Genomic DNA, 14,884 nt, shown 5'->3' with positions numbered 1-14,884 from the left:
AAAGAAGAAAGCTTTCCAGAAGTCAAAGGAAATGGCGATGTCAAACACTATGCATACATAATGTTCCACGTCATCCAGGGAAGCTTGCCAGGCACTGTTCGGGTGTCCAGAGTCAGCTGCTACAACCACCACAGAGGAGGCCGAAGAAGCTGAGATTATTTCACTGCCACAAACCTCTCCTCCCAAGGAAAGTGACCCCCCCCCCCCCCCAGCCCCAGTCAGGAAATGTGTTATCCCACAAAAGTAAGAAATCCTCAGTGACTAAATCTTTAGCTAAGTGTTGTGTATTTGATATTTCAGTAATATTTGAGTATTATTGTAAATATATTTGATTAAGCATTCTTTGTTTAAATAATTTATTACAGTCGATGTAAAAGTACAAAACATGTCATATGTGTATGTCTCGCTAAAAGTATAGCTAAGAACATGAGTTATTCCCAGCTCCATGTTTTCCTTTCAATAAGTTTGTGTTTTAGAGCTACAAAACATAACAGCCACTCTCATTTATTTGTCCTTGAAATGAAACAAGGAACTGGAAAGAACATACCTTGCCTACAAGTTAGTTCTATTAATAGATGTTGGAATAGAAATAACAGCCTGGAAATAGTTTGCAGATTAATGTGTGAATATATGGGGTGGATGTGCTACCGATAATCAGAAAAGTGTATTTTTATAAGATGTGCTCCACGTTGACTATCATTTGTATATTGACAATAAAGTAAAGTAATTGAATAAAGCCATTAATTTATTGCCATCCTGTTATAACTATAGATCAAATTCCCTTATGAATCTTTTAGCTTGGGAGAGCAGTATTTTTATACACTGTAGCCACTTTATTAGGCATGCAAGTGTACCTAACAAAATGGCCACAGAAGTGGAACCTGGTGTGGTCTTTTGCTGTAGTAGCCCATCCACTTCAAAGTTGTGCATTCAAAGGTGCTCTTCTGTACACCACTGTTATAGAAAACCTACAGCACAATACAGGCCCTTCAGCCCATAAAGTTGTGCCAAACATGTCCCTACCTTAGAAATTACTAGACTTGCCTATAGCTCTCTATTTTATTAAGCTTCATGTACCTATTTAAAAGCCTCTTAAAAGACCCTATTGTATCCACCTCCTCCACCATTGCCAGCAGCCAATTCTACACACTCACCACCCCGATATCTCCTCTGTGCAGTCGGCCCTCCTTATCCGCGAGTTCCACGTGCGCGTATTCAATCAACCATGAATCGAAAAAACCCAGAAGTGCTCTTCCAGCACTTGTTGTTCAAGCATGTACAGACATTTTTTTTGTTGTCATTATTCCCTAAAAAATGCAGTATAACAATTATTTTACATAACATTTACATTGTATTACATATTACAAGTAATCTAGAGATGATTTTAAGTATATGGAAGGATGTGTGTAGGTTATCGTAGATCGGAATAAAAAAAGCGGAAGTTCTCAGTCAGTTGGAACAGGTACATCCGGTATTATTTAGTTTCAGTTAGTCAAACGTTTGTCTTAGTATATATTTTACCCCTCTATGGATATAAAACGCTTAAAAAATGTATGTTTCAGCACTGGGCAGCACAGATCGCTCCCGAGTGCACTGTCCATGCGTGCCTGGTTGATGAGGAGGATCAAAAACCTAAAACCCAATAATTAAACCACTGTGTTGCTTAGTAATAATTGTAGCTTTCATCGGGGCAGGGCCTTTCTCACTTTGTCCTTTAAAATTGTTCCAATTGTTGACCGACTGTAGCCAATGACCGACTGTAGCTTTTCCAATGACCGATGGTGTTTCACCTCTTTCCGATCGCCTTATTATTTCCACTTCATTTTCAATCGTGATCACGATTATTTTCGTGAACGGAAACACTGCAGAGTCAGAATTCTGCAGCTGGGTCCTAATGTCCACCACACTGAGACAGGTTAAATACGATCCAGGATTCCGCTGGGTCCTAAGGTCCACTGCATTGAGACAGGTTGAATAAGAGGCTTGAGCATCTGCGTTTTTTACTAACCACGAGGGGTCCCGGAACCAATCCCTCACAGATGAGGAGGGCTGACTGTACCTACTCCCCAGCACCTTAAACCTGTGTCCTCTTGTGGCAACCATTTCAGCCATAGGAAAAAGCCTCTGACTATCCACAGGATCATTGCCTCACGTCATTTTGAACACCTCTATCAGGTCACCTTTCGTCCTCCGTCATTCCAAGGAGAAAAGGCAGAGTTCACTCAACCTATTCTCATAAGGCATGCTCCCCAATCCAGGCAACTTCCTTGTAAATCCCCTCTGCACCCTTTATATGGCTTCTACATCCTTCCTGTATTGAGGCGACCAGAACTGAGCACAGTACTCCAAGTGGGGATTGACCAGGGTCATATATAGCTGCAACATTTCCTCGCGGCTCCGAAATTCAATTCCATGATTGATGAAGGCCAATACACCATACTCTTAACCACTGAGTCAACCTATGCAGTTACTTTGAGCATCGTATGGACTCAGACCCTAAGATCCCTCTGATCCTCCACACTGCTATGAGTCTTACCATTAATACTATATTCTGCCATCATACTTAACCGACCAAAATGAACCACCTCACACTTATCTGGGTTGAGCTCCATCTGCCACTTCTCAGCCAAGTTTTGCAACCTATCGATGTCCCGTCCTCTGACAGCCCTCCACACTATCCACAACACCTCCAACCTTTGTGTCATCAGCAAACTTACTAACCTGTCCCTCAACTTCCTCATCCAGATCATTTATAAAAATCACAAAAAGGGTCCCAGAACAGATCCCTGAGGCACACCGCTGGTGACCGACCTCCATACAGAATGTGACCCATCTACAACCGCTCTTTGCCTTCTGTGGGCAAGCCAGTTCTGGATCCACAAAGCAATGTCCCCTTGGATCCCATGCCTCCTTACTTTCTCAGTAAGCCTTGCATGGGGTACCTTATCAAATGCTTTGCTGAAATCCATATACACTACATCTCCTGCTCTACCTTCATCAATGTGCTTACTCACATCCTCAAAAAATTCAATCAGGCTCGAAAGGCACGACCTGCCCTTTACCACAGTTATGCGTGGTTATTTAAGTTATTGTCACCTTCCTGTCAGCTTGAACCAGTCTGACAATTCTCCTCTGACCTCTCATTAACGAGGTGTTTTCATCCACAGAACTGCCGCTCACTGGATGTTTTTTTTGGGACTATTCTCTGTAAACTGTTGTGTGTGAAAATCTTAGAGATCACCAACAATTCATTCCATGGTCAAAGTCACTCATTATATTTCTTCCTGATTTTTGATGTTTGGTCTGAATTACAACTAAATGTCTTGACTATACCTACATGTGTTTATGCATTGAGTTGCTGCCACATTATTGGCTGATTAGATGTCAGCATTAATGAGCAAATGTACAGATGTATCTAATAAAATGGCCACTGAATGTATTAAAATGGCTACAAATCACATTGTCTATATAAGCTTTCTCTCATTTTCACATAGTTTAAATTTCAGTGACCAGTTTTGGGATATTTTAATATTTTTGGCTTCTGAAATGTAGCCTTTCATGCTAGAAATATTTCTTATCAACTGTCCAGAATATACTGCTTTCTGATGTATTAAATATGCATAGCTATGATAATATGGCACAAATATGCAGAAATTTGATTTTAGAAGAAACCAACAATCTGTAATTATGATATGACAGAAATTACTATAGATTTTCAAAAAGATAAAATAGCATGCATTTTTTTTCAGGTTCTGGCAACTATCAATACAAGAGAAAGCGAGATTCAAAAGTTTATCACTGATGGCTGCAAAGAGGCTTTACTTGAAGAAAAAAGACGGTTCTGCTTCCTGGCGGACAAGCACTGCAGTTTTTCCCAAGATCTAAGCAATTATCATGATAAGGTCCATATAAAGAACTGTGAAACAACTGATGTTCTCTTTTTAAAAAAAAAAGTTGAAAAGTATTAATTATCAAAATTTGAAGCACTGTTACTGTAAAGAACTGAAAGTAGCGGTACTTAATATTTTACACTGCAGTTGAACAGTTTTTACCCACAGAAGGAGGGAAAGTTAAAAAATCTACTATCCAGCTCCATTGTTTTCCATCTAAAAGAAGAGCACCATCAATAATTGTCATATGTATGACAGTCTTCGTGTGGCGCATATTCTGAGTGTTACATAGAGTATTATAGACATAGACAATAGGTGCAGAAGTAGATCATTCAGCCCTTCAAGCCTGCACCGCCATTTTGAGATCATGGCTGATCATCTACTATCAATACCCGGTTCCTGCCTTGTCCCCATATCCCTTGATTCCCCTATCCATAAGATACCTATCTAGCTCCTTCTTGAAAGCATCCAGAGAATTGGCCTCCACTACCTTCCGAGGCAGTGCATTCCAGACCCCCACAACTCTCTGGGAGAAGAAGTTTTTCTGTCCTAAATGACCTACCCCTTATTCTCAAACCATGCCCTCTGGTACTGGACTCTCCAGAGGGTGGTGAATCTGGAAATCTTGGCAAAAGACAACTGTGGATGTAAAGTCATTGAGTATATTTAATGCGGAGATTGATACTTTCTTGATGAGTAAAGGTGTCAAAGTTTGCGGGGAGAAGGCAGGATAATGGGGTTGAGAAGGATAATGAATTGGCCATGATGGAATGATGGAGCAGCTTCTGCTCCAGTGTCTTGTGGCCTTAAGGTAGGCTGAGAAAAGAAAACAATTCAAATGCATAGATGTAAATGTTTGCATAGCATGAATTCTATCCAATATGCTCAAACTATTTTTAAAAAACATAATTTCTATTTATTAACCATTGTATAATTGGTTTCAATTAGGCCAATGGACTCCTTCGTGCCAAAATAATTCATTGGCAGGACAAGTGCTTGGAAGCCACAAAGGTGCCAGACTTTTTGAATGAAGATGAAAGTAGCTTCCCACCATATCTGTCCAAAACTCCTCAACCTTCTCCAATCATAGGAAGATACTCTGTAAGTACCTGGCTTTGACATAGTCAGGAGGGAAATACTTATTTAAGTGTTTTGTATATTATACAGTATGTATACTGCTGAATGAAATATTCTATGTTTTGTGCCCATAAAGCTTAATAGAGAAATGTTAGAACTTGTTACTGAAGGCATTTTAGTTCAGCACCTTGAAGAATTACTTTAAACTATTTGGGAATGGTCAGAATACTTTTGTTGAAGAACAGTCACCTTTAACCAGGAGATGCTGGAATCTGGAGCAACAATCTGCTGGAGAAACTCAATGGCTTGAGCAGCATCTGTTGGGGGAAAGGATATGTTGACATTCTGGATCAAAATGCTGCATCAGGACTGGGGGGGGGGAGTGAGATCTGTGACAGATGTAATTGGTGGACTGACAGGGTGGAGGGGTGAAGAGAGTTATAGGGAAGTTTAGATGCACAATAGATGGAAGTGGTGAGAGGACTCAGCCGGTAAAAAGATGGAGAACAATATGCTTTCAGATTCATTTATCACATGTACTTTGAAACATGCATGAATGGATATATATATTCTACATTGAACTGCACTGGTTGCATTAACAACCAACAGAACTAAGGATGTGATTGAGGCACCTCACAAATGTCGCCACACATTGCAGCACTAACACAGCCTGCCCGTGATGCTCAGAAGAACCACGCAAGAAACAATAATAATAATACAAAAACAACAGCAAGGCACTTTCCTACCTCCCAAGCAAGGGTTGGCAAACCAGGACGGTGGGATAGTTTTAGTAGGTATATGCGGCTGGAGGGGGTCAATAAATCTGTTCCAAAGGACTTAAGTTGGAATTCTGCATCAGTTTTAATTATATATTTTGAAGTGTCTGAAATTTTATTTTTGAGTCAGTTGAGCTTAGATCTTCTTGAAATGTGTTTTAAATAGTTTAGGTTAACAGTGTTAAAACTCCAAGAGCTGGAAGAAAGGAGTTAACTAGATGGATCTCTGTGCAGAGTGTAGTAACAGTTCATTGACTCTTGTCCATGTAAGTGTAAGTAACATACCTGGGAAGGCAGGGTTATTTAAAATTTTATTCTTGTCTGATATTTATGGCTTGTTTCCATACAGTTAGCAATCAGTAAAAATGCCACATCAGAGTCACTGTAGCCTTTGTTGTAGTACAGACTGAGAAAGAAGTATTGGTGATATTTAGGCTTTTCTCTCTACTGCCTATTACACCAGTGATGTTTAGGGCAGCAATCAAGTTCCTCCATCTCTGACAGTGTTCAGGGCTTCCTTCATCTTGTCAGTAGCTTGGATTTAACTACAGTCAGTTCATGCAAATTCCATGTGGTGACTCAGGAATATAATCTCACTTGCATATAGAAGGATTCTTCATTGCTGTTTACGTAACAGTTTTGTTTTACTGTTCAGGTTTGTTAGCCCTGAGCTGCTCCCCTGAACCTGGAGGACTAGTGGACCACTTATAGACTGCCCTTTGACCTGTTTGGCTGAGGTGACCCTACCAAGAGCCAAAGCACAAAAATCCCTGACTCTAGCCAACAGCTCTAGGGGCCATTGAAGCACACAAGCCTCCAAGCCTAATGGCAAGGTTGTAGTCCTCTTGGAGAATCTAGGCTTTATAACAAGAAAATATTAATAAGGCTACTCAAAACAGTCTAGTAAGTGCAATTTAGGAGCAGAATTAGGCCATTCAGCCCATAGAACTGCTCCACTGTTCTATCATGATGATTTATTTTCTTTCTCAAACTTATTTTCCTGCCTTCCTGTAATCTTGGATGCCCTTATAATCAAGAACCTATCAACCTCCATTTTAATTATACCCAGTGATTTTGCCTCCACAGCCATCTGTGGCAATAAATTCCAATAATTCTCCACCCTCTGGCTAAAGAAATTCCTCCTCATCTGGTTTAAAGTAACATTCTTGTATTCTGAGGTTGTGCCCTCTGTCCTAGACTCCCCCACTATAGGAAACATCCTCTTCATATCCACTAGGCCTTTCAATATTCAAAAGGTTTCAATGATATCACCCCCGCATTTTTCAAAACTCTAGTGAGTACAGACCCAGAGCCATCAAACAGTCCCCAAAACATTAACCCTTTCATTCCTGTGACCATTCTCAACCTCCTCTGGGTAAGATATTGCTAGTATGTGCTAGTTTATTTTTAATAAGAATTATTTTAATCTTTTTTGGGGATCTGGCACTGCTGACGAGACCATCACTTATTACCTCCCTAACTGTCCTTGAAAAAGTGTTAGTGAACTGCTTCCTTAAATTACTGCAACGCTCGTAATGAAGGTATTCCCATTATCCTCCTTGCCTGTCTTGGTGTTACACCATCCAGGACAAAAGTCTACTTGATCACTTTTCCATTTCTCATTCATTGCCCCACCGCTACCACGTGGTGAGTGCAGTGGTCTGAGGACCTATTATCATCTAGACAGCACAGTAATACTGCAGATGGTGCTGCTGATTCAGCAAAGAGACCCGCATTCAGTTCTAACCTCTGCTGTCTGCATAAACGTTTGCACATTTTGTATATGGATTTCCATTAGATGCTCTGCTTTCCACCACATCCTAACAATGTTCTAATTAATACGTAAATTGGTTGCTGTAAATTGTCCTTAATGTTTTATTTATTTTGTTTTTTAAATTAGAGATACAGTGTGTAACAGGCCCTTCTGGCTCAACAAGCCACACCACCCTGCAGCCCACTGATTTAGCCTTAGCCTAATGAAAGGACAATTTACAATGACCAATTAATCTACTAATCAGTATCTCTTTGGACTATTGGAGAAAACCAGAACACCCAGAGGAAACCCACATGCACGTGGGCAGAATGCATAAACTTTCTTACAGAGAATGCTGGAATGCTCTGAACTCTGATGCCCCGAGCTGTAATAATGTTGTGTTAACTGCCACGATACCGTAGCACCCTAATGTTAAATGTTAGATTCCGTGGCTGGTATGCATGAGAAAATAAGTTGGAGAAGCAACTCATTTTGGCAAAATGTAAGGGTCTTCTATCACAGTCCTGACTTGCACTTGGTCTCAAGTCTTTCAGTTGTCAGATGAATTACTAGGCATAGAGTGCTCAGCTTCCTACCTCTTGAGGCTGTGGTATTTATATGGCTGGTTCTTTTGACCTTTGGGCCAAGAAGGATCCCAGGATTTTAATAGTGTGATGGTATTATCAAGTTATAAGCTCGCAACTTATTTCTCCCTTTTGTTTCTGATGGTGCTAACAAACTGGGATATAATTATCATAAATACAACCTGCTGGTACTGAGGCTGTGGCCTTTCTTCCTTCATTATCATAAATTATACTCTTCAACCAATGAGCAAAGTAAGTTTTATAATCCAGCTAGTCCTATTCTGTCTCTGTGTGTGTGTGTTTGTGTGTTACTCCTCCCCCGACCTGTACTAGTATGGATGATTATAGTTCCCTGACTGCATAAAACAGTATTTGCAAATGGAAGAAATAACGTTTAACTAATGTAGTAGAGTGGAATAATTTTAATACCTTATCCTTATAATCACATAGAATTTTGTAAAGGTACAATTTATAGCAATTACCTTAAGGAAAAATCAGTTGCTTGATTTCTAAATTAAAGCTCTTGGATGTGGTTAATAGAGACATTCTGAATTCTGAGTGCCAAGCAATTCAAAGTGGAAAACTCCACCATGCAGAATTTGAAAGTGTGATCTTCCTAATTAAGACTTTTTTTTGCTTTTTCAAAGAAACTCCCTTTACAAAAAAAAATCTACAGCAGTACGTGGCTGATTAATAAGCTTTTTCCAGTAATTAAGGCTGGTTTTTGAGTTTAATAACTTGTTAAGCTGTATTGGGAAAATTTTTGAGCAAACACTACTAGTTGATGTTAGAAATCACATCATGGTGCAGGATTTGTGAAAAAGAGAAGTGGGAGTATAGGTGGAACAGGAGTTTGATCCTCAGGCAAATTGTGGCAATGTTTAAAACAAATTTCTGTAAATCTTATTTCCTTGGAATTCTACAGTATTTTAAAACAAAATAGGAATTGGAACTGTTGGGGGGTGGAAGTAGCAAGGACATTAGGAGAATTTCTATATACAAAAATGTAGTTTAGTGGGCTTGTACATTTGACATTTAAACTAATCAGTTTCTTTGACTTTTAATTCTTGAATTTCTGCGGAACAAACTGTGCTAATTCTTCACTTTTAAACTTTGCAAAAGGCTTCCTTAACTTTAACCCAAATAAAACTGAAGCTAATCAAGCAGCATCTGACCTCAAAAAGAGGCATTATCTGGTTAATACTGAATTATCATGCACTGGATTGTTTAATAATGCATTATTTTTCCAGTTATTGATGCAGTACAGATGGATCTAATGTTGAGGTTAGATTTCACATTCTAATAAAGTACAAAGTACATGTTAGCATGCTTCCCATACTGATATCCTGGAAAATATGACCAGGTTCCTGTCTTTTAACAAGTTGTATATCAGGGGTGGCAGGATGGACATACCAAAGGTGCTCCTTCCCTCTGCTGGCCTGCAGGTCACCCTTGGGCAAAGTGTAGCACCTGCTTAGCACCTCTATCAGAGTCATGTGAAGCCATTGTAGGAGGTGGTGGATGGTTGTATGAGCAGCTGGTGCATATCACATATCCTGGATATATGGCTACTGAATCCAGGTAGACTACCTCTGAAGAGTATTGATAATGGCTGGGGTCACCATCTTGTAAAGATGCTTCCCACAAGGAGGCAATGGCAAACCACTTCTGTAGGAAATATAGGGCATGCCCTATCAGTCAAAGGCCATGATCGCCCACGTCATATAACATAATGATGTTATCGGGCCCTTGTTCTTTAATACAACTGTACAGAGGATGAGGGAGGTTTTGGGGACCTGCAACCAGAAATTTTTTGATTAACATGTACCAAACCATTTAATGTGAACAAGCATCTTGCTTGTTTTCTCTAGATGCATGATGCTGGATTACAGAATAACTCAAAAATACCACCTGCTCCTCCTGTAAGATTTCAGAAGAGTCCTCTGCTGGATATGTTCAACAATCCAAATTCACAACGCATGGCCCCTATTGAGAGAAATACTGAAATGACAGGTAAGGAGTGGAATTTAATAGTGTTTACCAAATATCAGTAAAATCCAAACAAGCTTTGGGTTTATTCCTTCCTACAGTAATTTACAGTTTATCTAAGTGATGCAAGGAAGGTTATAGGTGAGTGTTGCAGAGGAAGAGAAGTGGGGGGGGGGGGGGGGAAGAAGAGATAAATTCCATGTATTCGTATTCAAACCTGTATATCAACCACTATTTACAAGTGTCTAACTACCAGTGAGATATTTAGTGGTTTCAGAAGTGTTGATGGATCTTGAGGGATTGATTATGAACTGCTTCAATGAGCATAATGGCTTTTGAATTCTGCAGTTTAAGTGTATTCCAACTGGTATAAAGTGAAATGAGATTACCTCTTGAGGTTGATCATTTGCTTAACATCTGTTTTGTGATATTTTAAGAAAACCTGGCAGTTATGCATAAATGGAGATGCTAATTCCTTATATGGAGTAGTTTTTTAAAATTAAGCTGAATGTTTAATTTGAAGGAAATTGGCTCTCAAACTTCTAGAGTGTAATTTTATGTTGGAAAAAGTGCAAGGTAAAAACTTGCGCTGGGAAATAAAGTTAATGCTGCTTAATATGCCACCTTCAAACTTTTGAAATATCTGAAATGGAAGTAGAATGCTATAGTACAGTACAGGCTCTTTGGCTCTTGATGATTTGCTGATCTTTTAACCTTGGATCAATCTAATCCCTCCCTCCCACATAGCCCTCCATTTTACTACCATCCATGTGCCTATCTAAGAGTTTCTTAAATGTCCCAAATGTAACTGCCTCTACCACTACCAGCACAGCAGCAGGTTCCATGCACTCACCACTCTGTAATTTTTAAGAAAGAAACTTACATCTGACATCCTCCCTTCTCCCCACCCCTCGCCCCCATACTTACCTCCAATCACCTTAAAATAGTGCCATTTATATTAGCCACTTCCACTGTGGGAATAAGTCTCTGGCTGTCCACTCAATCTATGCCTCTTATCTTCTTGTACACCTCTATTGTGTCACCTCTTGACCTCCATTCCAAAGAGAACGGTCCCATCTTGCTCAACTATTCCTCATAAAACATGTTCTGTAATCCAAGCAGCATCCCGTAAATCTGCTCTGCACCCTCTAAAGCTTCCACATCCTCCCTATAATGAGGCAATAATAATCAGTGTAGTGCACTAATTGACCTCTTAAATTGAACACGGCACATAGTTCACTAGCCGCCTTTAACTTGTGACGTTCAGAGTTACAATGAATTGCATTGTTGATGAGCATGAGTACTTGAATTTATTGTCATTGTGTTTGGATGCAGATAATAGTATTGAGAAAATCATGTTATGTATTTGATTTAATTTTTCCATAGAGGATGTCAGTCTATCAAGATCGATTTCTGTTGCAACTGGACTGAATATGGTTCAGAGGCCAAAGGTGAAAAGCATTTTCCCCCACACTGCAGGAAATAACAAGAATATGTTGAGCTTTGCAGAAGGAGATATACTGACACTTCTGATACCAGAAGAAAAGGATGGCTGGCTGTATGGAGAACATGACATGACTAAATTGTGAGTTCCCATGTCTTCAAAATTACTACAATTTGAGTATTATATCGGTAATACCTTAAAACAACATATTCCACTATCGGACGTTGATTCACAATGAATTGAACTCTTGGTGATATTTTATAGCCTGCCATCTCACTTTTTAACATGGAAACTATGCAAAGGACATTTTTCAACTTTAATCCCATTCCCAATCTTAAAAGTCTTAAATCCGCGGGAGTTTATGACCAATAAAAGTGTCCCATTCTCAAATCTCAAAATTTCCTTGCGAATATGTTGCACTTGAGAGGTAACCATCTACCATATTTGAGTGCCACCCAGTGGCTTGAATAAAGGAAATCAGAGTTCCAAGATGGGCCAAGATAAAGCATGAGTTCTTTGGGGAAGAAAAAGATACTCCAAAGGTATCTTGGAGTCAGTGTTTCAAAACCTAATTCATCACGGAAGGGGTGCATACCACTATGTAAATTATGAGGGTCTGATAGCTTAGAGTCCTCAATCCTGAACTACATTGGAGAGTCTGTAAAAGATCTGCCACAAAGGTAGCAGCGAAGCAGGAGATTCAGCTGCTTGTCCTTCTTTCCTATCCCTCAACACAACCCCAACAGAAACTATAAAGTCAGTGCTGCTCTTCAATATCCACTCCCTAGAAGGCTGGTTAGATTGTCTTTGTGGATAACACAGCCTGCGATGAAGAACTGCTGCATACTTGATCTTGTTGAAATATGGCTCTAGAACAACATCCCATGCTCCATCAATTTTCAGGCCATACCACTCAAAGTTGTGCTAATATTTTGCGATTGCATGTGATGTGTGACTGTGTGTACTACATTTTGCACCTTGGTTCTAGGGAAGCAATTTACTTCAGCTGTATACATGTGTATGGTTGAATGACAGTTAAACTTGAACTTGAGGTGGGTTGGAAATCCTGCAGGTGCAAGTTGTGTCAGAATTGCTATTGCTTCTTGATCATGGATTTTAGTTCTACTGCAATTAACTTAAAGCAAAAATCAACATGGGATAAAATAAGTGATTATGTTGTGTAATCTTGCTGGAAGCTTAGCTTTCCATGTAATGGTCAGTTTCATAGCAACTCTCATAATAACTAGGTCAATAAATAAAGACTTACATTTATAATGGGTACAAGTTATCTTTCGCTGATTACAATCAAACTTTAGATAGTGGCCTTTGTAATGTAGGAAACAAAGTGGTCAGTTTGCACACAAATCTGTCAGGCTCCTGCAAACAGCAACATAATAGTGACCAGTTAGATTACCTGTTTTCTTGAAGTTAATTGGTCTGAATGAATAATGCATTTTAGAGCAACTGAGCCATAAATATAAAGCTATGGAAATGAATTCTTAGCTGCCTATTAGTACAAAAGGAATTGTTTTATTTAAAACCTGCAGAGTGATATTATAATACGAATCTACTTGGAGACTTTATTGAATTCAATCTTGACCATTTGTACACCTAAGAGCAAACTGTGATAATTTTCAAGTTCCCCCGCTAGTTTGGTGTGTAAGGTATCCCGGTCAGAGTTACAATTTTCTAATTTTGTTCATAAAGTGATGAATTATCCTTAGTAAATGTACATTTTTAAAGTATTTACAGTTTAGTACATTGAGCCTTCAGTTTCCTGTCACTTTAGTTCCCCTTTACTCGATACTCTGACCTGTCTTTGATTTCATTCTTTGGACTTTGTATGCTTTAACCACATCCTCTGTTTAGAACTCAACATTTGAATTCAACAATAACATAAGCAAGTAATTCAAATGTCTGAAATAATCTTTTCTGATGAAGGGTTATGTTAACTCAGTCACGTGAAGTTACTGTTTTTGTCTCTACAGGCGCTGCATAACCTGTGTTCATGCAGTTTCTATGAATTCAAATTCCAGCAATTGCAGTGCTTGTGTCTGTCTTTCAGGACAGATTTTTTTTTTAAATTACTCCTTTGTCTTCATTCAGTCCCTTTTATGCATCTCTGGATTGGTCAAGTTAACAATTGTTCAACATCGTCTCTCAGTTGGCATCACAAGCCTTTGCATCATTCAGTTTTTTTGGTCTACATGCTATTGCAAATCTTTATTTTCTCTTCATTCCTTTCTTGTTCTCTACAACTTTAAGCATGTTTGCTTTGTATATTTTCTGGCTTCAGTTGATAGGTTATTGATTTGAAATGTTAACCATTTCTTTCTCCAAAGATGTTGAAGCTTCTGAGTATTTCTGGCAATATTCTATTATTAATTTCAAGATTGCAGTGCCTGCAGCTTTTTTTAAAAAAAAGTTAAGGATACACTAGCTTTATAGTTAACAAAGCATACAGTTTAACCACAGTTTTTGCAGTTTTTTAAAATTTAATATTGAAGAGCAGATGATTTGCATCAATAAGGTTAAGAGACTGCAGGTTGTAAAATAAAATAAAATTTTTCCACATACAATGTCATCAGGAAATATTCTTGTAACTTTTTCCCTACAGGGTTTAAACCATTACAGCTTTTAGTGCAGGAACTTAGCAACAGGCTCTAACAGTTGCTCTTTAGATTGACTTGGTCATTAAACTACTGTGATCAAATATGAAGAGAAGATCATGAATATCAACTTGTGCTTAATGAGTGAGGAAAATTTATTATGCATGATTTCCACTAGACTTGTGAAATTCATGTTTCAGTTATATACCTACAATGTTTATTTTAAATTCTAGACCAGTAAATGTGCTATCTATACTGATTGCATCATTATAGAATAGCATTACTATATAGCCTAGTTAATTCCTTTTTGCTTCAATGATTTGGATGCTATTTACCAAGTATAATGAAAAAAGACTTGGGTTTTAAAGTTATTTATTCTGGGAGTTGATTTGTTGGTTTTTATTGTATATCCATAAATTGGCTTGAAAAGCTAATGATGGGTTGATTCCTTGAATCATTGCATTCCTTTGAAGTCAGTCCATCTATGCTGTAAGAGAAGAACATTACCTAATATAAATAATAATTTTTTTTTCCTAAATGCACTAGAGCTGAATATTTAGCACACAATATCTTCCGTGATTCAAATCAAATACTTCTGGCACAGATCGCTTGCATAAAGGACTGATAGTTTATAAAATTGATGCTGATTGAATTTAGGACTAAATTGGTAAAATGCAATTCCTATTTTATGTGCTAAAATAGTTATACAATATCAAGATTTTGGGTTTTCTGCAAATACACTGTTTTAAAAATTATCCTTTA

At 38.5% G+C, this 14,884-nt stretch overlaps 1 protein-coding gene across 2 annotated transcripts in view; it reads left to right on the top strand.

Moving 5' to 3' along the window:
- The window catches only part of LOC132399073 (brain-specific angiogenesis inhibitor 1-associated protein 2-like protein 1), a 131,961-nt gene that overhangs the window by 56,082 nt on the left and 60,995 nt on the right, over positions 1 to 14,884 (top strand). For both annotated transcript variants that reach the window (XM_059979018.1, XM_059979017.1), the window contains exons 7-10: positions 3,750 to 3,902; positions 4,839 to 4,991; positions 9,952 to 10,093; positions 11,456 to 11,654. In XM_059979018.1, coding sequence (XP_059835001.1) covers positions 3,750 to 3,902; positions 4,839 to 4,991; positions 9,952 to 10,093; positions 11,456 to 11,654 — 647 coding nt within the window. The remainder of the gene's footprint in view (positions 1 to 3,749; positions 3,903 to 4,838; positions 4,992 to 9,951; positions 10,094 to 11,455; positions 11,655 to 14,884) is intronic.

The sequence above is a fragment of the Hypanus sabinus genome, chromosome 9 (assembly GCF_030144855.1).
Source record: "Hypanus sabinus isolate sHypSab1 chromosome 9, sHypSab1.hap1, whole genome shotgun sequence".
NCBI classification, from domain to species: domain Eukaryota; kingdom Metazoa; phylum Chordata; class Chondrichthyes; order Myliobatiformes; family Dasyatidae; genus Hypanus; species Hypanus sabinus.
This window is presented reverse-complemented; position numbering and strand designations above follow the sequence as displayed.